At 35.7% G+C, this 23,696-nt stretch overlaps 1 protein-coding gene across 3 annotated transcripts in view; it reads left to right on the forward strand.

Annotated features, from left to right (window-relative positions):
• MTREX (Mtr4 exosome RNA helicase) overlaps positions 1-23,696 on the forward strand; it is a 136,344-nt gene that overhangs the window by 105,098 nt on the left and 7,550 nt on the right. For all 3 annotated transcript variants that reach the window (XM_059061115.2, XM_067030974.1, XM_067030975.1), the window contains 6 exons: positions 976-1,086; positions 2,249-2,437; positions 6,310-6,473; positions 12,703-12,808; positions 15,493-15,549; positions 16,701-16,863. In XM_059061115.2, the coding sequence (XP_058917098.1) occupies positions 976-1,086; positions 2,249-2,437; positions 6,310-6,473; positions 12,703-12,808; positions 15,493-15,549; positions 16,701-16,863 (790 nt within the window). The remainder of the gene's footprint in view (positions 1-975; positions 1,087-2,248; positions 2,438-6,309; positions 6,474-12,702; positions 12,809-15,492; positions 15,550-16,700; positions 16,864-23,696) is intronic.

The raw sequence follows: 23,696 nt of genomic DNA on the forward strand, positions 1-23,696 counted from the left end.
GAAGAAACTGTCTTTTCTCTATTGTATATTTTTGCCTCCTTTGACATAAATTAATTGACCATAGGTATGTTGGTTTATTTCTGGGCTCTCTGTTCTGTTCCATTGTTTATCCTCATTTTTTAAATGGGGAGACTGAAGCTTAAAAACTCTAGGTAACTTGATCAAGGTCACACAACTAACTGACGACTGAATTCAGACCCAGGCAGTCTTAACTCCAGAACCCACATTCAGCCACTATACCATTTTGTTTAGTAAAACACAGTGAATATATTTGTTATCAGCAAGTGAATGACAGTTGTTTTTCCATTGATGATTGTAAAGGTAAGGAGACCAATAAGCTGACGAAGTTGGATCTGTGAAAATGTTAACCTCTCCTCAGTTTACAGGGTCTGAATTTAAAGGGAGCAAATTTAAAGAAAGCAAATGGCATTTCTGATGGTGAGGGAAGGGTATTCTTGTCAGGAGAAAGCATGGAAGAAAGTTTGAAGATAGGTTTTCTTCAAGATAATGTCTAATGGAGTATACTGTTTTCTCTGCTTGAAATACCTCTTTTCAGCTCTTCATTCTGGCCCATCCAGAGATTACATGTGTCTTACGTGGCCAACTAAACCTAAATAGACCTAAATAGGAGTCTTCCCTTCCTCTGTAGTGCTATTACTACTTTTAGGTATTCAAAAAGTAGCAAGTACTGAGTGTGCAAAAATGAATAAAATATGGATTCTGTGTTAAGGGAATCACCTACTTTTATGTACCATTTGTTTGCCTGCTACTTAAAGGTTTGAATTTTTTTTACTTTTTAAATATAGTTTCTACTAAGATATAAGCTTCCACAATGATTACTATCTACTTATTATACCTGTCACGTATTGTAAATGCAGTTTCCTTTTAAGAATTCAAGCTGAATTTAAGAAATGGCAGAATTTGAAAACGTTCAATTTTGATTGTAACATATATATGTAACTTTTCTGTTGGTAGGTTGTTCCAGTTTTGGTGCATCTCCTGTCCGCTATCAGCAGTGTTCGGCTTTACATTCCTAAAGACCTTCGACCACTGGACAATAGACAGAGTGTTTTAAAATCAATACAGGTATACACGTTAATTTTATAAATTAAATATAAATTTTATATAAATATAAATAGGGTTTATAACAAGGCAACTGATTTGCTTTTAAATATATTGCTTTCTTTCAGAAAACCTATAAACGCTACCAATAGTGGCAGTTATTTTTAACAAAGGTAGTGGCAGCAGATCTATATGTAGACTGTCCTCTCTTTGAATCTAGCAACAAAGTCAGGCTAAAGGAGAGCTCACAGAGGAAAACGTGGCCACTGTTGTGTGTTAAATATGTTTTGCTTTATTTGTTATGAATGAAAGTAACTATAGAGTGTATTTAAAGTTTTATGTATAAAATCATGTGCCAGGACTTTTAACTACTTTATAGTATAGTTAATACATGGATGAAATAGTCTTATTTTCAATAGGAAAATTTAAGATTTTATAGAAAATTTTATTTTCCGGTAGGAAAATAAAAAGGCACTTTGTTATTTGGTTTAGTTGGTTAGTCAATAAATATTTGAAAAGGATTTACTATGTAGTGAAGGCTATGTACTAAAATCTGAGAAAGCAGGATGCTTTCAGTGTACAGTAGGAATTTTTAAGCTGTGGTCCATGGGTGGGCTTCTTGAAATGAATAATTCTCTTGACAATTTTGTAAAAAGTTTTTGTGGGTAACTCCCCCCCTGCCTTTTTTTTTATTTCTAACTGGCCAAATCCTATCTTACCTTTAAGCCCTATCCAAGACCCTGAAAGTCTCCCAGTGGGATACCAGCCTATAGTGACCTATCTCTTCCCTGAACTCACATGTTCATTATATTTAATAGTCAAATCATGTTACCAAAAAAATTTAGTGATGGGGATCTGGACCCTTTGAAAGTTTATATCTTTCAGCTCAGTAGTGCCCTCCCTAGGAATCAGCCCCAAAGAAGTAATCAGAATATTGAAAACATTTACACTTGAGATGTTTGATACAGGATTATTTATAATGGCAAGAAGTTACAACAACCTCATTATACAGTGATGGGCTTTATCAGTAAATTGTGCTGCATCCAGAACTATTAAACTTTAAATATTAGAATTATTAATAAATTATAATGCATGTCTGTACATAGAAAAAACATAAAAGGAAGTATTTAGTCTTAACGAATTTTGTATATAAGATGAAAAATGAATTTTAAATATTTTGTTTCAGGAAGTTCAGAAACGTTTTCCTGATGGTGTTCCCTTATTAGATCCTATTGATGACATGGGCATTCAAGATCAAGGACTGAAAAAAGTCATCCAGAAAGTAGAGGCTTTTGAGCATCGAATGTATTCTCATCCACTTCACAATGATCCAAATCTGGAAACGGTGTATACACTTTGTGAAAAAAAAGCACAGGTATGGCAGAAACTCTTTTATCATAGAATTCTAAGTATTTCACTATATAAGTGAGTATATATTTTTCATTTTCTTTTCCTATTGGTTTCATCAGCTAAAACAGGAAAATGTCTAGCTATCTTTTAAGTAAACTACCAACTCTTACCAGTAAAAAAATGTTGATCACTTTGCGATGTCATTCACATAGCATAGCATTCACCCTTTTAATGCATACAGTTCAGTGGTTTTTAGTATATTCACAGATATTTGCAACTATAACCACTATCTAATTCCAGAACATTCTCATCACCCCAAAAAGAAACCACATACCAATTAGCAGTCACTCCCCCTTTCCCTACCCTCCAGCCACTGGCAACTACAAATCTCCTTTCTGCCTCTATGGATTTGCCTATTCTGGAGATTTCATATTTAAAAAATCATAACAATATGTGGCCTCTGTGTTTGCCTTCTTCCACTTAGCTAATATCTTCAAGATTCATCCATGATGTAGCATGAATTTGTATTTTATTCTTCTTTATGGCCAAAAAATATTCCATTGTATATATATATATATATATGCCACATTCTGTTTAACCACTCATCAGTTGATGAACATTTGGAGTTTTCCACTTCTTGGCTGTTATGAATAATGCTGCTATGAACATTTATGTACACATTTTTGTGTGGATATATCTTTTCATTTCCCCTGGGTGGAATTGGAGTAGAATTGCAGGTCAGCGAGTAACTCTGTGTTTAACTCTATGTTTAACTTTTTGAGAAACTGCCAAACTGTGTTCCAAAGTGGCTGCACCATTTTACATTCTCACCAGCAATAAAAGTTCCAGTTTCTCCACATCTTCACCAATATTTGTTTTGTCTGTATTTTTAATTATAGCCATCCTAGTGGTATGAAGTAGTAGTTCACCTTTTTAGGCTAACTAGTTATATTCTCTAACCAGTAAAAGCATTCTTACAGCCATTCTGAATAATGAATTTAGAAAAAGTTTTTTGAAATGAACACATTTCTTTCCACTATCCACATCTCTTCAACTAGAATCTTTTGTATATACAAATGTCACTTCCTCCTTGAAGTTTGTAACTCCTTGCTATTATGCTTTTTCAGCTTTTATCACATGCTACTTTTATCATGTTTGTCTTCCTGTCTCACAAACTAGATTTTAAGCTCCTTAGGCTCAGGTGTTTCATTTTAGCTTATTTGTACTCTTCCGTATTTCCCATAATCTATTTTTATAAAGTAGATGCTTAGTATTTATTGAATAAATAATATAAGTAGAAACTTCTTGGCTTAATAATGTGTTCAGTTCATAGATTTACAGCACTGCCCCTTTCTAGCGTTTTGTGAACTAACATGATGTGGCCCTGTGCCATGTTGGGCACAGCAGGTGTGTTCTCAGTGAACATGTAGCACACCATGCTGTGGCCCACCATGAAGGTTTCTTCTCAAGATGAAGAAACGGAGACACAAAAAGCTTGAGTATACTCAGTTGTCATCCTGGCCTCATTTATCACTGGGACCATTGCAGCAGCTCCCTCCCTGCTTCCAGTTACTCCGTACCTGACCACCAGAATCATCCTTAACAGTTTCAACACAGGAACAGAAAGACTTGAGTTTGGTTGGGTGGTGACCAGAAGGTATCCACGGAGAAGGTGGTTTGAAGCCACAGAGAAAGGCATTATCTGAGCCACTCAAATGTAACAAAAAGGCCCTAGTGTCTGATTGAAAGACTGGCTAAATAAACTTGTTATGAAGACTGCAATACATGGAAAAAATGCTTATGCAGGATCATTAAATTTAAAAAGTAGGACCTATGATTACAATTTAGCAAAAGTAAAAACACACACCAGAAAAGACTGAAAGGAAAACCTTAAGTGGTTGTGTTTGGGCAGTGAGATTATAGTAGGTAATCCTACTTCCACCCCCACCCCTCATTGTCTATAATATGCTTGTATTGCATTTCTTAATGAAAGAAAACTACAAAGAGTTATTAACAACTTAGGGGGAAAAACAAGTCTTTTTTTTTTTAATGACCTCCTGACCTCCTAGTGACTGCATGATTAAATTTGACATTCCTTAGCCCTGCCTAGGAAGCCTTCAAAATCTGACCCCTCAGCTGTCAATGTTTTAAGTGCTCATACCCTCTGATTCAGCTTTCTCATCCTCTCTGACTGAAACTACAAAGTGAGGCAGTACAAGGATGTTCTTGTAGCATTGTTTGAAAAAGCAAATGAATGTGAACAGCCTCAGTGTTCATCATTAGAAAATTAGATACATGAATTATGCATGTCTACACAGTGGGTATCAACATGGCCATTTTTTTAAAATGAGGTTTAAAAAAAAAATGAGGTAAATTTATTTGTACTTTTTGGAAAAGAAGTCCTAATTGTATTGAGTGGAAAAGGAAGCTGACCTCACTTCTGTGGGAAAAGCCCCTGTACCTATGTATTTATTCATTTACAGACATGGATATATGTGTTCTTTTAAAGTATGTAGAAAAAGATATAGAACAGCATTATCCAGTAGAAATATAATACAAGCCACTTCCATAATTTTAAATTCTTTAGTAGCCACTTTTAAAAAAAGTAAAAAGAAACAGGTGAAATTAATGTTAATAAGATTTTTATTTAGCTCAATATGTCCAAAATACATTTCAACATGTAATCAATATAAAAATTACTTTGATAAAAATCTTAAATAGTAGACTGTCTTCTACCAACCTTTAAGCTTTATATGCCTCTGGGTACTTAGCACAGTCTTCTACGCTAATATAGGCGCATCTTCAATTAAAGAAATTTTAGAAGACAAATTTTTTTTTCTGATAGGCCTGATAGATCATGCTAGGTAGTATAGAGTTGTCTAACAGATAATGCATTCCTTCTTATCCTCCTAGCATTATGACAATATATTTGTTCATAGCAATGTAAATAATTGCTAGGAGTTTAGATTCTAGAGTCTGATAGTCTGAGTTTGAATCCCATCTTTTATCACTTACTAGCTCTGTGATCTTGACCAGTATCTTGATCTTGGTCATCTCTGTCTGCCTCAGTTTTCTCATCTGTAAAATGCACATTTAATATTAGTTACCTACTTTATATGATTGCTATAAGAATTAAATGAAATAAGGTAAAGCACTTGAAGAAACAGGATTTATAGTTAGCTGTCAATAAATATCAGTTACTGACCATCATCATTGCCTTCAACATTTTCTACTCCTCATTTGAAGTTTAATAAATCATCTGCAAAATTCCAGAGTCTTTGAATTTCTGCTTCTCAATCCCTAAACTTTTATGTCTGTGTTTTTCTGAACTTCAAGCCTCCACTTCAGGATCACAGTGTTTTCTTGCTCTTGTACTGTCATCCTCTGTCACAGTTGAAAAGTATGTAATATTTTCTGATTAATGGAATGGAATTTTAAAACTCATCTACCCTGTAGGATGACCTCAAAATAACATTTTCCTTTTAAGCATTCTTCTCTGTCTATAGAATAAAGACCAATTCTCTTTGCTAAATCCATTTCCAGCTTAGGCAGATTTGTTATGCAATTTGAGGGCAAAGAGAAGGAACACTTTTCAAGGGCATCGTAAGGGAAATATAAGTAGTTGAGAGATAAGATTCATATACTCTAATCTTTCTTTCCGTATTCTCTGAGTTACCCCCTAATTCCCTAAGGATGAAAAGCTGGAGTTGATGTCATTGCTAGCTCAGATACATCATTCCTCTTGTGTAATATCCTGGGACAGTAAGAAACTCCCGTGTTCTCCTCTACGTCCCCTGGCCCCCAATATAATATTTTTTGTTTCATTTCATGACTAAACACATCATTCATTTTGTTTACCTTATTATTGAACTTCTTTTGTACTTTTATATGCCTTAGATTGCAATAGACATTAAATCTGCAAAGCGAGAACTAAAGAAAGCAAGAACTGTCCTACAGATGGATGAGCTCAAATGTCGCAAACGTGTTTTAAGGAGGTTGGGATTTGCTACATCTTCTGATGTCATAGAGATGAAAGGACGAGTGGCTTGTGAAATAAGCAGGTAAAACCTGGTTGTTCTAGAAAACTGATTCTAAAATGGGATACTGTTTTTTAAATGAGGGCTATTAATCTTTTGGAAAAAGAGCTATATTAAAAATATAAAGTTGTAAAGTGCCTTCCATATTAAAATACAGGTTCTGATCATGAAGTTGAGAAATTAGAAAGGGAGTATAAAAATCTTTTGAATCCTACCAATTAACACAGACACCATTAGTACTTTCATATGTTTCCTTTTTCTTTATTTTAATGCATTGTGGACTTTTTACATAATTGTAACCTTAGTTTATATGTGGTTTTTGTATACTTTTAATTATTTTTACAATTATGAACATTTTCCCAACTTGAAATTTAATCTAATAATCATTATCCTTTTTTATGTAAAGTTTTGGTCTAACAGTAGGGTATTAGAGTATAGCATATTATAGGCCACAGTTTGAAATTGGATATAAACTTTTGTAACTTGGATATAAGCTGTTGTCTATTTTGGTAATCTTTTACCACATTACAAATGACCTTAAAACTAAATGCCTTAAAACAGAAGTCATTTCATTCTCTCCGATTGTTTCTGTGGGTCCGAAATGCTGGAAGGGCTCTTTAAGATGTTCTGGCTCAGGGTCCCACTTGACTGCCATCATCTTGAAGATACTTATTTTGCCATAGTCATGACCATTATTCTCGATGAGTCCATAAAAGACATCTTGAAACAGTTTTTATGTTCTCACCAAGGCCCTAATGGATGGGGCCAGAGAATTACAAGCCTTGTAGATGGTTTTGGATATTCCTGATGAAGACTTATTCATATTGTTCTTATTGATCATCTAGTTCAGATATGAATTCAGATATCAGCAGGGGCCAAGATTCTGTGGCAAACAGGACAGTCCTAGGCCGCCAAAAGGGGGCAGCGACTACCCAGCCCCAATTAATTATTACAGAATAATGTGATATAAGAGTATTCAACTTAGAAATGTCAAAAATCCAGATTTTTTTTTTTTTGGTGAAATCTCTTGATTTTTAAATGTTCACAGACTAATTCAAAATTATTTTTTTAAGTCCCTGTGCAAGCTAAATAAAACGTTTCTTCATGTTAGATTTGGCCTACAGGCCTTGTAGTTTTCCTTTAAGCTGTGATAAAATTAAGCTTTCCTACTTTGTATTTAAAGAAACCTAAGCACTATAAGGCTAATAATTTACCCAGGATTAAATTTAGACTATAACACCAATCTACTGATTTGAATGCCAAAATTAATGTTATTGGAATTATTTCTTTGTGATGTTATATAGTATTGATATTTAATAGTTAATATAGAAATTAATTTCTATTAGATATCTGCAGCGAGTTTTAGTCTTAGGAGAAAGAATATTTAGAGAGATAGTGATAACAATATCACATATCAAAATACGTTACCTTTCCCCCAAAATTTGCCTCTCCCTCTGGTCTGTCTTGCTGAATAAGACCCAGCCACTAAAGGCAAAAACTGGGGAGTCATCCTAGATTCCTCCTCCTCCTTCTAGCTCTCTTCTCACATCTTCATCATTGTTTTCTCCTACCTCTGTGCTATTTTAACTATTCCCACTGACTAAGGTGCATCCTGTTTATAAGTCTCTACAACCCATCCTTTATACTCTTGCTTTCAGAATAGTCTTTCCAAACCATAAATCCTACCATGTCATTGTTTAGTAAAAGTCTCTCAGTGATTCTGTATTGCTCTCAGAATAAATTCCATAATTTAGTGTATTCTTGCCTTTCCCTTTCTATCCTGTCTGTTGCCACATTCCACACATGGGGTTTCTTTTATTTAACATGACCTTTTCCTTGCTCCCTGTTCCTGCATAATTTTTTTTAAAGATCTTCTGAAATTTGCTTTGAGTTTCTTCAGTTTGATTTTAGACTCCTCAACTTTTTTGCATAATTGCCTATATAAATCTTTATTAAATTGCTATCCTGTGATTATTATCTTTCTTATCTGCCTCCCTCATTAGACTATAGAAGTAGTCTTGCCTTGTTTGTATTTTTGTACTTTTGTCTTGACTTAACTCTCAGTTTACCATTAGGAACCCATGTTTAAGAAATATAGATCAATGGAACAGGATAGAAAGCCCAGAGATAAACCCACACACATATGGTCACCTTATCTTTGATAAAGGAGGGAAGGAAACACAGTGGAGAAAAGACAGCCTCTTCAATAAGTGGTGCTGGGAAAACTGGACAGCTACCTGTAGAAGTATGAAATTAGAACACTCCCTAACACCACACACAAAAATAAACTCAAAATGGGTTAAAGACCTAAATGTAAGGCCAGACACTATCAAACTCTTAGAGGAAAACATAGGCAGAACACTCTATGGCATAAATCACAGCAAGATCCTTTTTGACCCATCTCCTAGAGAAATGGAAATAAAAACAAAAATAAACAAATGGGATCTAATGAAACTTAAAAGCTTTTGCACAGCAAAGGATACCATAAACAAGACCAAAAGACAACCCTCAGAATGGGAGAAAATATTTGCAAATGAAGCAACTGACAAAGGATTAATATCCAAAATTTATAAGCAACTCAGGCAGCTCAATAACAAAAAAACAACCCAATCCAAAAATGGGCAGAAGAACTAAATAGACATTTCTCCAAAGAAGATATACAGATTGCCAACAAACACATGAAAGAATGCTCAACATCATTAATCATTAGAGAAATGCAAATCAAAATGACAATGAGATATCATTTCACACCGGTCAGATTGGCCATCATCAAAAACTCTAGAAACAATAAATGCTGGAGAGGGTGTGGAGAAAAGGGAACACTCTTGCACTGTTGGTGGGAATGTAAAATGATACAGCCACTATGGAGAACAGTATGGAGGTTCCTTTAAAAACTACAAATAGAACTACCATATGACTCAGCAATCCCACTCCTGGGCATATACCCTGAGAAAACCATAATTCAAAAAGAGTCATGTACCAAAATGTTTATTGCAGCTCTATTTACGATAGCCAGGACATGGAAGCAACCTAAGTGTCCATCAACAGATGAATGGATAAGGAAGATGTGGCACATATCTACAATGGAATATTACTCAGCCATAAAAAGAAATGAAACTGAGTTATTTGTAATGAGGTGGATAGACCTGGAGTCTGTCATACAGAGTGAAGTAAGTCAGAAAGATAAAAACAAATACCGTATGCTAACACATACATATGTAATCTAAAACAAAAAATGTGATGAAGAGATTAGTGGTAGGACGGGAATAAAACACAGACCTACTAGAGCATGGACTTGAGGATATGGTGAGGGGGAAGGGTAAGCTGTGACGATGTGAGAGAGTGGCAGGGACATATACACACTACCAAATGTAAATTAGATAGCTAGTTGGAAGCAGCCGCATAGCACAGGGAGTTCACGTCTGTGCTTTGTGACCACCTAGAGGGGTGGGATAGGGAGGGTGGGAGGGAGGGTGACACAAGAGGGAAGAGTTATGGGAACATATGTATATGTATAACTGATTCACTTTGTTGTAAAGGAGAAACTAACACACTATTGTAAAAGTTATACTCAAATAAAGATGTTTAAAAAAAAAGGAACCCATGTTTAGTTTTTGACTTTATTTTTGAGTAGTTATATAAAGATTGATAGTTCATTCTCACACTCAAGAGTCAGTGAGTGAATAATACATTTCTAAGAACAAGAAGAAAAAATTAAGATTTTTATAACTTTACTCTCCTTTCTGTTCAACATAAAGGACTTAGTTATGTAATGTTTTGTGATAAGAACTTGGGCCATCCCATTTTGCTAAAAAGGACTTGTGACTTTATCTTTCATCTTTTGTATTTGTGACTAAATTTTCCTTGATAAAATTCTTGGTCAAATACTGAAGATAGCTGTAAATACAAGGAAATTGATAAAAAACGGATGATGAAGAGATGAAAATAATTCTAATCTTTATAATATAAATCTATTATTTTTATAATATAAACATAAAAATAAACAAATGGGACCTAATTAAACTTTAAAAAGCTTTTGAACAGCAAAGGAAACCGTAAGCAAAATGAAAAGACAACCCACAGAATGGAAGAAGATATTTGCAAACAATTCGACCAACAAGGGATTAATCTCCAAAATACACAAACAGCTCAATAACAAAAACAGCAAACAACCCAGTCAAATGGGCAGAAGATCTAAATAGACTTTTCTCCAAAGAATACATATAGATGGCCAAAAAGCACGTCAATAGATGCTCAACATCACTAATTATTAGAGGAATGCAAATCAAAGAGGTATCACCTCTCACTGGCCAGAATGGCCATTGTCAAAAAGTCTACAAAAAATAAATGCTGGGGAGGGTGTAGAAAAAAGGGAACCCTCCCACACTGTTGCTGGGAATGTAAATTGGTACAGCCACTATGGAGAACAGTATGGAGCTTCCTTAAACTAAAGATAGAGGGACTTCCCTGGTGGTCCAGTGGTAAAGAATGCAGGGGACGTGGGTTCAATCCTAGTCAGGGAACTAAGATCCCACATGCCGCAGGGCAGCTAAGCCCAAGGGCCACAACTGCTGCGATTGTGCACCTCAACTAGAGAGCCTGCGTGCTGCAAACTACAGAGCCCATGTGGTCTGGAACCTGCACACCACAGCTACAGAGGCCACGCGCCCTGGAGCATGTATGACACAACTAGAGGGAGAAAACCTGAATGCCACAACTAGAGAGAAGCCCACACGCTGCAGCGAAGACCCAATGCAGCCAAAAATAAATAAAATAAATCTTAAAAAAAAAAAAAAAAACCTAAAAATGGAGCTACCATATGATTCAGCAGTCTCACTCCTGGGCATATATCATACTCCGAAAAGATCCAGGCACCCACAATAGTCAAGATATGGAATCAGCCTAAATGTCCATCTACAGATGAATGGATAAAGAAGCTAAGGTACATATATACAGTGGAATATTACTCAGCCATAAAAAAGAATGAAATAATGCCATTTGCAGCAACATGGCTGGACCTAGAGATTATCATACTAAGTGAACTAAGACAGAGGAGGACAAATACCATATGATATCTCTTACACCAGGTGGAATCTAAAAAACGATACAAATGAACTTATTTACAAAACTGAAACAGACTCACAGACTTTGAAAACAAACTTATGGTTACCAAAGGGAAAAGGTGGGCTGGGGGGTAAGGGCAGATAAATTAGGAGGTTGGGATTAACATATAGACACTACTATATATAAAATAGATAATCAACAAGGACCTACTGTATAACACAGGGAACTCTACTCAATACTCTGTAATAACCTATATGTGAAAAGAATCTGAAAAAGAATAGATAATATGTATTGATATATGTATAACTAAATTACTTTGCTGTACACTTGAAACTAACACAACATTGTAAATCAACAATACTCCAATATAAAATTTTTTTTTAAATCTGAATGTGAAAATGTAACAATTATGGAGCAAAGAAGATGGCCTTTCTCTCTTCAGTGAAATTACGACTAGTCATAGTCTTTTAAAATACTGTATTTAGATGATGCAAAAGAAGAACCAAAAGTAAGGGTAAGCTAGAACGTAAAAGAGATGTATTTAAAATCTGGAGTCAGTAATATCTTTTGACAGTGCAAGTGCAAGAAGAAACAGAAGTAATGATAAGCTAGTACCTATTATAGATATGTTTGAAATCTGAAATTGTATTTACTAGATGGATATACTCCAGTTTCATAGATAACAGTCTTGATGAGCAGCAATTTATAACATTTTCAACACTAGGAAACTGAATAAAATGTGTGTCTGCTATGGGTACATTCTAATTAAGATTTCTATAAAGTTGTTTTTCATTGTCTATTTTTAAAATTATTTGTAAAATAATTGAGTTGAAAACATTTAAAAGGTCCTTGGACCTAGGTAATAAATGCTAATGACTAATTTTTCTGGTATTCTGAGAGTTAAGAAATGATTCTTTATTTCAATGAATATTTGCATTTTGGTATTTGCTAGAATGGGCTCTATAGGAAACACCCATTTCACGTTTATTATTCATATATTGGTAAATATAAAGACCTGTTATTTCCTTAGTTAAATAAATCTTTGTCACTCCTCACTGACTAGTCCCCATATTCAAATAACATCTTATTTTAAACTATATCTTAAGGATGTGTGGGTACATATGTGTGTTTTTATATTCTGACATTTGGAGTTTACTCTTTTTTTGTTTGTTTGTTTATGGTGGTATAGTGCTGATGAGCTCCTTCTAACTGAGATGATGTTTAATGGCCTTTTCAATGACCTATCTGCAGAACAGGCAACAGCACTACTAAGCTGCTTTGTGTTTCAAGAGAATGTGAGTTAATAGATTTAGCACATCTTATTTGTTAATTTACATGTCTTATAATTTAATATTATTATGGATATTTTAATTTTTAAAATATGCCTGCATATTTACATATCATAGGTAATGTTATTAGAAATCAATGTAACTATAACCCAAATTTAGTAAGAGAGAAATAATTAAATGTATATTATCAGAAAAGAAAGTAAACTAGAATTTTATTTATAGACAATCATCATTAATCAGATTCCAAGTTAAAAATTTGCTCTACAAACCGTGCATTATTAGAAGGTCTAGCTTAGTCAGACAGTCTAGAAGGAAAAAGAGAAGGTAAAATTAGGCAAAACTAGTAAAAATGAAAAGGGAGTGAGGTTGAATTAATATTCCTCTTCTCAATTTTGGAGAATATCTGTAAGGCAGCTGATTGTACTAGAGGCTGAAGTCTTAGTTTTCATTGGCAAGATCTGAGATAATGGCCATACGATTCTCATCACTGGCTTGGCAGTAATTTTTTCATGTGAGTAGTTAGTTGACTTTCACCAGCTCTTAAGAAATCAAAAACTGAAATGCTGGATGGACCAGAAGGACACTAATCATCGTTTACTTTATTGCAAAAGCCAGTATGATTTATTTTAAAAAGTAGAATGCATGTTTTACATTTCGAATTCAAAACTTTATTCATTGTATATAAAATTGACAGAGTAAGACAAGCACATTTACCTTCTAAAAATAATGTTGCTACTATATAAATTTTTAGAGAACCTTTTACCATATACACTTAGTTTAACTTTTAAAAAAGTAAATTGTATAAGACAAATTTGTTTTGCAGTTCTGCCGTCGATCTGTTTATCCATTAACTATTTCCTTATTTATTAATCAGATCAAATACATAACTTCTTGGAGTAGGTAGGTATTTTCTCTCAGCTCTCTGATTACAGATCAGAATTACAACTGCAGTGGCAATGATAACAAATAGGACAGTAATCCAAAAATGATTTATGCTCTCGTAAGAATGCCTGCTGTGGGGGCTTCCCTGGTGGCGCAGTGGTTGAGAGTCCGCCTGCCGATGCAGGGGACACGGGCTCGTGTCCTGGTCCGGGAAGATCCCACATGCCGCAGAGCGGCTAGGCCATGTGCCATGGCCGCTGAGCCTGCGCGTCCAGAGCCTGTGCTCAGCAACGGGAGAGGCCACAACAGTGGTGAGAGGCCTGCGTACCACAAAAAAAAAAAAAAAAAAGAATGCCTTCTGTGTACCCATGAAGTAATTTAATTTGCATGTGAGGAATGCATTTCTTTATAAGTTATGTTTGGCTGTTGTTTTCCTTAGGTTCAAAATTTTTTTACATTAATTTCCAAGATAATTGTTTAGAATGTCCAGTTTTCTTTGAACAGATACAAGGTTTAGAGATTATTTGGGGATTGGTGATCTTCTGCCTGTGTCAAACTTTGTCTTGTGGCTAATTTCTTACGCTGTGCTTTTTTTTAATGTGGCAGTAAAAAAATCCTGTCTTCTGAGAGGCCATGTATGTTACCTCTTCACTGGAGTTGGGCCTAGCCAAAACACAACTCTTAAATCTTGGGGCAAGATGTCACTAAATGTAGTTGAGATTTGTTCAGTGAAACTCCGCTATGTTATCTGTAGTGTCATCAATTCTTGTGGTTGGGCCTTTCAACATCAAAATGGATAATTGTACTGAAAGTACCATGGAATTCTGTTGATACTTTAAAAGTATGTTTTCTAGCCAGAAAGGAAGGTAAATATAGTAAGATACTTGTCATAAATGCTGATAACTTCTGTTTTAAAGCATGTTGTTTCTAATACCATGCCCCTTATTTTTTATATCATTAGAAGTAACTTAAAGATTACACAGTGTTTCTAATATAAATATCAAGTATCTTACAAATATTTATTAAGCACCCACTATGCGCAGTGCAGATACCTAGAGACTAGAAAGACAGCAGAAATTTTTGCTTTCATGATACTTTCATCTATGCTAGTTGATGAAGATAAACAATAAAGAAATAAAATACACACATTATGACAAAAGGTGATGAGGGTTTTGGAGAAAAGTGAAGCAGCTTGTCCAAGTTTATTTGACTAGTTAGTAATAGACTTGAAACTCTTATTATTCTAATTGAGAAATTGATAGACTTTTCACTAGTGGGAAGACAATAATAATACTGAAACTCATCTAAACTTTTAAATATTTTAAAAGTGGTTAGAGAGCTAGAAATATCTGGGTAAAACTAAAATTGAGGGCATTATTTCTAATGTTCTTTATCCAAGATTTTTAGTCTCCGCAGAGTGAGAGTTGCCTAGAAGCCACACTGTTTCAAAAATCAAAGTATGATACAACAGTTTATAAATGTTGATGTAACTAAACTACTATGCATGTTTACAGTATTTTCTCTTCTTCAGTTCCATTTATGGTCACAGAAAATAGCTAGTTTAGCACACTTTGCAAATTTAGCAGTGTAATATTTTCCTCTGAAATATAAGAGAATAGTATAATTCAGGATGAGAGGAGTGGTAATTTTGCTTACACAAACTAAGTTGATTAGAAACTAAATGCTAATGACTGAGGTCTTATAATTTGAAATTAATGGATATCATGAAAGCTTTGTTTTGTTTATAAAAGCAGATAGTATATACTGCATTTTAAACTTGGGTTTTACGTACAATCTTCCTTTTATAGTCTAGTGAGATGCCCAAATTAACAGAGCAATTAGCAGGACCACTTCGTCAAATGCAGGTAAGATTTTTTGAACTACACATTTTATGAATAGTATGTTATAAAATAAACATTTGTGACAGTCTAATCATAATATTTATTCCATAGAGACAGCTTCCTTCTTAAATATATCATTTGTTGTTAGTCTTGTCATTTACTGCTGTTTTGATAACATCATTTGTAATTTTTATTTTAAAAATTAAACATTCTCCCTCACCAAAATGTTAAGTTATATAGAGTTGCTGTGAGTACAGATTTAACATTGCATAGTGTAGATAGGCTATACCAACAATTCAGTGTCTGCATCATTTTCCTTGGTGTTAAGAATAGCATCTTGATAGATTTAGTTAGCTTAATTTTTATACATTTTTCCATCTCAGTTTACAGCAGGTTTTAAAATCTGTTTTAGCCTAAGAAATGATTTATTTCTGGATCCTCAAAGCCACAGTAGTTTATAATAATGAATTGGTCTCTTTTATTATTTTTCTTGGGAAGAATGGTTTTATCTATCTTTTCAACATTAGACAGACAGGGAAAGATGAACTATAAGACACTGCAAGAGAGGAATGAAAAGTGAATCATAAAAGAAGGCCCCTTTAATGGAACATTTAACATCCCTTAATATTACTAAGAAATTTAAACTTCCAGAATCAGGGAAGTTTTAATAGGCCTAGGAGTTTTTGACCTTCTCGATTACCACAGAGAAAAAAGAATGAAATCTAACTTCTATTGTAAGGAAAAGGAAATATTAAGATTTACATTTTTTAAAGCATTGTTGGAGAAAAAGCATCATTTTGCCATAGGATTTATGTTTCTCTGAGTCTGACTTGTTATTATTGTCTTTGTTTTCTTAATGAAACAATTAGATGAGTTAAATGTTACTGTTTAATAATTTAATGAAGAGTTTTTGGTTTTTGTAGAAAAGGTATTACTGGGTGAAAATCATGCTCTTGATATGTTTTTCTTAATTAATGTAGTGGAAAACTTTGCTGTTTGATTACTCAGCAGTGGAACAGGCACTGTGGCTACTTAGAAGCAGAATATCCAAATTGCAGGCTTATTACCTAGGAAGAAAAAGGAACCTTGTAGAATACTGCCTTTGGAAACCTAAAGAAAAAGTAATATGGGAGATCATAAGTAAGAAATTTTAAGTATATCTTTTATCTTCAAAGGAATGTGCTAAAAGAATTGCAAAAGTTTCAGCGGAAGCCAAATTGGAAATTGATGAGGAGACTTACCTAAGCTCATTTAAACCTCACTTAATGGATGTAGTATATACCTGGGCAACTGGAGCTACATTTGCCCATATCTGCAAAATGACAGATGTCTTTGAAGGTATGGTTAAATTTTGTACACATACATTTCTTTCTGATATAAGAAATATACTTAGGATGGCATTGATTCACTAAACAAGAATAATATATTATTTTTAATTTTTGATAATAAAAGGAAATCTGCCTGTGTAAATCAAAAATATTCTCCACTAATCCTCTGTATTATTTAATAAGCTCAGTCTGCTCATTATAACAGTTTATAATCCTGTGCCAGAGTCTCTGCAATCACAGATAAGGCCTATCTATTTATGTGGGTATTTTTACTTTTGGTTTTATTCTCTTAGTAATAACCTAATGGCTTGCTATGCAATTCCACCAAAAAATAGCAGAGCTAAAAATGCTGTCCATCATTACATTTCTAAAAGAAATCAAAACTGTTACTCAACTGAAGAAAAATTTTAAATGAAGAAGTAAAGGTAAAGGGAATATATGAGTAATTATAAGTGAATTACAAGAAGCAAATAATAAGCACAATATTTAAAGAAAACCATATTTAGAAATGCTGTATTTATTGCAAAAAGATTGGCTTACGCAGACTGTAGATATTTATAATGGTGAATTGTGTTTACACCGAACTTTCTTAAAAATGAAAATAAATGAGCTTGGACTTCATAGAGATTTATTATAAGAACATTTAAAATTTTATTTTGAGAAAAATTGTATTTTTAACACGCCCTGTATACTGTACTTTTTACCCGATATTTTTAAAGACTAATAGATTACTGAGTTTATGAATCTCTGCAACAGAATCAACTATGAGTCTTTACTTCACTACATTGAATTTTAATGGGTTTTAAATATTACAGTTTATAGTATATTATTTTTTATTTATGGTGTGCTGTTTTAGTCCTTTCCCTAAAGTTTATTTCTAAGCCTCCATTAAATGGTCATTAGTATTATGGTCCCAAAATCCTTTTCTGAATACTGTATTCTGTTACCAGGATGGTCATTATTTTTTAGGTAACTGCTGTGTGCCAGGAGTTGTGCTAATAAGCATTTTATATAATTTAGATCTAATCACCAAAGTAGCACATGAGAGTAGATATTATTTGCACTTTGCACAAGGAAACTGATTTTTAAAAGGTACATAATTTGGTCAAGGTCATGGAGGTGTACTACACTATGATTTGAATTCTGACTACAAGCACATGATAGTTGATAACTTTATCTAAGAACCATAATACCTTATCTTTGAGTTTTGGACCACCTAGAGACTTCTTAAATACTACCTAAAATTATACCATCTCTATCCACTGAAAATTCATGCTTGTAGTAATGGTAAGAAGGTCTGTAATAATCGATGGTGGGTAGCTACTGTTGAGGCTGTGAGAAGAGGGAAGCATGACATCCTCATCTCACCTGTAAACATTGCTTAACACGCAGAAACCCAGATAGATGTATGACAGCTTGTGTGTTTTCAGACACACAAAGGCAATCAAGTACAGCATCACCACTCTTCAGTCTAACTTCTTTTTGGAACATAAGGATGAAACTAATCACTGTTCTATGCCTAAATTCTATGACTTGTTAATATAATAGCTCATATTTGTATATCTGCTTCTCTGAGAAGGCGAACACAATGGCGTAAAACAATAGTGGTGCACTGTTTGTTTTGTTTGTTTAAGAAAATGAAGGGACAATACACCTAGAAATATAGGAAGCCTTATAAAATTATCTTTGTGGGTTATTTTTCTATTCTTTGTACTTAAATGAAAAAGTTACCACTGTATGGCAGATAAATCCTAAACTGCAAAATTGAAGACAGTTTGTATTCTTTTACATTTATTTATTTATTTATTTTTGGCTGCGTTGGGTCTTGGTTGCTGCACACGGGCTTTCTCCAGTTGCAGTGAGTGGGGGCTACTCTTCGTTGCGGTGTGCGGGCTTCTCATTGCGGTGGCTTCTCTTGTTGTGGAGAACGGGCTCTAGGCGCGTGGGCTTCAGTAGTTGTGGCTCGCGGGCTCTAGAGCGCAGGCTCAGTAGTTGTGGCACACGGGCTTAATTGCTCTGCTGCATGTGGGATCTTCCCGGACCAGGGCTCGAACCCGTGTCCCGTGCATTGGCAGGCAGATTCTTAACCACTGTGCCACCAGGGAAGTCCTGACAGTTTGTTATTTCTGCCACCTATGAGTTGATGTTTTCCACAGCATACTAGCAATTCCTGAAATCTGTTTCAGTTCCTGAAATCTAATTCCTGAAATCTATTACAATTCCTTGAGGCTAGTTCAGTGTCACACTTTGCTTGAGAAATCTAAGATTAAAAATTGAGGAATTAAGTTCATAACTTGAAATTGGGTCTAACAACACAATTTTCATGGTACCATTATATCAGCTATACCTTTTCTTTCTAAAATTGGGATAGCTCATAAAAGCAAATTATGTAATTAAACAGCAAAAAATAACTGAGAACCTTGATTTACTTAGGATATATTTTTTTCTAGCATATGGTGTCTCCCTGCCACCTTTTTTTTTCTTTTTACTATGTTGTTTAGTTTGTCCATTTCAGAATAGCCATTCTCTCCTCATCTTGTTATTGTACATGCTTTATATAATTGGAAGAATACTATACTCTAAGCTCTAGCCCATAGTATAGTGTGTCTTTATTTTTACAGGCAGAAAATGACTGCATTGGAACTTTTTAAATGTGCTCTGGTCAAGTGTCTGATCATGTCATGTCATGAGCCTCAGGAGTAGTTCTAAGTATTTTTCAAACATTAGGTGGAGCTAGTTAACATTGCAATGATTAACACCATATGTTTGGGGGATGTCTGATGTAAGAGAAGAGTTTATACTGTGATTCAGCTGAGGAATTTTTAACACTTCACATAAATATTGCCTCTGTTATCACCCTGGAAAAAAATGATAGAATATAATCGTTTCTTATTTCCATCAATTAAATTTGGATAACAATTAAAAATATATCTGGGGCTTCCCTGGTGGCGCAGTGGTTGAGAATCCGCCTGACGATGCAGGAGACACGGGTTCGTGCCCTGGTCTGGGAAGATCCCACATGCTGCGGAGCGACTGAGCCCGTGAGCCATGGCCGTTGGGCCTGTGCGTCCGGAGCCTGTGCTCCGCAACGGGAGAGGCCACAACAGTGAGAGGCCCGCATACCGCAAAAAAAAAAAAAAAAAATATCTGTATGGGCTCTAGCCTAGGGTTTCAGTCTACTGATCCATTGTAGTAGATCCATTGTAACCTAGACAGGGCCATTACTATTTATTTCTGTCTATACAAAAACAATATTGTAGTCTTCACTGTGCATGAAGGATTTGCTTTCCACTAAGCACATGTCATCAGGAAAGCTCCTATGACGAATTATCACTTGAAAGTGTTTACTTCTGCCTGTCATAGGTTTTTTTGTTTTGATTTGTTTTTGGCTGCGTTGGGTCTTTGTTGCTTTGCATAGGCTTTTCTCTCTAGTTGCGGGGAGGGGGAGCTACTCTTTGTTGCAGTGTGTGGGCTTCTCATTGAGGCGGCTTCTCTTGTTGAGCATGGGCTCTAGGCGTGCGGGCTTCAGTAGTTGTGGCACACGGGCTGAGTAGTTGCAGTTCACGGGTCCTAGAGAGTGTGGGCTTCAGTAGTTGTGGCGTGTGGGCTCAGTTGTTGCAGCACATGGTCCCTAGAGTGTGCGGGCTTCAGTAGTTGTGGCACGCAAGCTCAGTAGTTGTGGCTCACAGGCTCTAGGGCACACGGGCTTCAGTAGTTGTGGCATGCAGGCTCTAGGGCACACTGGCTTCAGTTGTTGTGGCATGCAGGCTCAGTAGTTGTGGCTCGCAGGCTCTAGGGTATGTGGGCTTCAGTAGTTGGGGCACGCAGGCTCTAGGGCACACGGGCTTCAGTTGTTGTGGCACGCAGGCTCTAGGGCACACAGCTTCAGTAGTTGTGGCTCGTGGGCTCTAGAGTGCAGGCTCAGTAGTTGTGGCACATGGACTTAGTTGCTCCGCGGCATGTGGGATCGTCCCACACCAGGGCTCAAACCCATGTCTCCTGCATTGGCAGGTGGATTCTTAACCACTGCGCCACCAGGGAAGTTCCTGTCCTAGATTTTTAAAGCAAATGCTATTTGGCATATTCCTACTCTCTGCCCCTACCCATGGTCTTCTCAAATGCCTTTCCACTAATATAGTTTTACCCTTTCTTAGGAGAGGGTACATCAGTGTTAGAAGGGATTTTCCAATGGATTTGTTTTTTTAAAATACTTTTGCTAATAATAATAGAGTAACATTCTATTAGTATGTATCTGTTCTGTGTTTAAATTTTGGCACAGTTTTAGTACTAAATGACTTAGGAATTAGTACCTGATACTTACTCATTTAATGAATAATTAACTGAGATCCTAGTGGGATCAGGAATTGTGCTGGGTGCAGTGCAAGCAACAGTCTCTGCCCTCCAGGAATGTTTTCAGCCTAAGCTAGGATCTAATGGTAAATGATTGCAGGAAAATATAATTATTATCCTAACCTCAGGCTTCAATAACCACTTAGATAGGAGTTATTAAATCAGATTCAGGGTGTGAACTGTGAGGAACCACTTTTGTGAATGCCAGAAAGCTGGAGGTAGAAATAAATACCTCTCCAGATAAAGAAATGTGTTGATTTCCATCCTCAATTAGAATGGTGTTGTTTAAGAACCTCATGAGCCTGATATTAATAAAATTACCCTTAAAGCATGTGTGCTCAAATGTCCATCAGTGGGTGAATAAATTGTGTTTTATCCATATAATTGGACAGTATTCTACTATTAAAAAAAAAAAGTTGGCTTCCCTGGTGGCGCAGTGGTTGAGAGTCCGCCTGCCGATGCAGGGGACACAGGTTCGTGCCCCGGTCCGGGAGGATCCCACATGCCGCGGAGCGGCTGGGCCCGTGGGCCGTGGCCGCTGAGCCTGCGCGTCCCGGAGCCTGTGCTCCGCAACGGGAGAGGCCCGGGTACCACAAAAAAAAAAAAAACAGTGAAGTACTGATTCATGCTAAAAATGCTAAAATATGGATGAACTTTGACCAGATTAAGGTTCTAAGTGAAAGAAGGCAGATACAAAAGCCACCTGTTGTACAATTTCATTTACGTGAAATGTCCAGAATAGGCAAATCCGTAGCGACAGAAAGTAGATTTGTGGTTGCCGTGGGCTGGGGGAAGGTGGAAGAGGAGAGGAGTGTGACTGCTTAATGGAGATGGGTTTCTTTTTGAGTGATAAGATTCTCAAATTAGATAGTGATTATGGTTGTACAATTCCAAATATACCCAAAATCACTGAATTTGTACACTTAATTAAAAGGGTGAATTTTATGCCATGTGAATTATATCTCACTGTGAGTTTTTCCAGAGTGGTGATGTAAATCTGAGGATAAAAACAGGCAGTGACACTGTTGGTACATGCTTTAAAGTGGTAAATTTTATGTGTATTTTACCACAATTTTTCTTCAAAAGGCAAATGACTAGTAAGAATTCAGTTTTGCTTTCCACTCTGGCAAGACCAGAAGAAAAGATTTGTAACAAACCGTTAGGTTGTTAGTGTGTATGTTTCTGTTTCTGGTCAGCTTCAGATAGCCTGGGGGGATGGGTCATGGCTTTGTATCTCTTATCTAACACTTAATCTAGGTGGTCCTAATTGACGAGGCAGAATGATTTCCAAAACTGGGAGTAAGGAGAACCCTTGTAATACAGAGAACTGCAGTAGGTAGGAAGTATGCTGGGTAATTCACTTCTTTACAGTAGGCTTCATTCATCCCCTTTACACTGCAGGCAGCTATGGACAGTGTACACACAGGGTGATTTGTTGACAAAGACTGAGGCCAGCAGCCACAGCCATTGTATGTGCAACCCTGTACCGCCTGGCCTCATTTTCTTAATTGTTCTCATGTCATCTGAAACTGTCAGAGCTCATTTTCCAGAAATTGAGTGGGAGTGCTTACAAAGTGTGGCAGTGTTCGCTCTCTCAGATGTGCTTTAGTTTCTTTAGCGTATCTTAGCAATATACTTCATGTGGTTGGGCCTCTGATAGCTTTTGCAGATCGTGGCTATTAACGTGAGTTTCTCAGTTTGTAGAAATACCAAAACAATATCAGGTTATCTGTGATTCCCAGTACACATTTGAAATCAGTCAAAACAGAGTTTGTGAGCCAGGGCACCTGGCTCTCTGATGCCCTGCACAGCAGTTTTATAAAGGATTTCTTTTCAATTCTAAATGACCTGTGAAATACACTCTGTTCCTTTTTAAAGTCCTATATATATTTACATTTTAAACCATTACCTAATTTAATTCTCTTCAAATAAAGTGTTTGCAAAATACACATTTAATATCTGGCTGCATGAGTCATGTGATATTCATTACTTTCTCCATTCCAGCCCCCACCCTCTCTCTAGACACCCAGAAGTTACTGCAACTGGATTTCCTCTTTCAGTAAGAGCAAGACTGGAGCTCAGCATTCCTAGTACCTGAGAACAGAAATAACAAATATAGCCAAAATTTATTGAGCTCCTATTGTGTTACTGACACTTGTTAAGCACCCTACGTGCATTATTTCATTCATTTCTCACAATAACCCCATTAGGTATAGGAATTGTTATCTCCACTTTATAAATGAGTAAACTTAAAAGTTTTTAATAAGTTAATAGAGATGATTTGGATGGAAAGTATTGAGTTTACTTTTTGGAACTGTTGAGTTTGAGGTGCCTATAATATGTCTGGGTGATCAACTTTTTGTTTGCAATAGTATCTAGCTGGAATTGATAGCATTGTTTTGTTTTTGTAACAGTTTTTATAATTATGGCCTATTTATAAAAGAATAAGCAGCTTTCATTTACTTAAGTAAAAAGTGTTATAGCAAAAATGAG

Source organism: Kogia breviceps, chromosome 4, assembly GCF_026419965.1.
Source record: "Kogia breviceps isolate mKogBre1 chromosome 4, mKogBre1 haplotype 1, whole genome shotgun sequence".
In the NCBI taxonomy this organism is placed as follows: Eukaryota; Metazoa; Chordata; class Mammalia; order Artiodactyla; family Physeteridae; genus Kogia; species Kogia breviceps.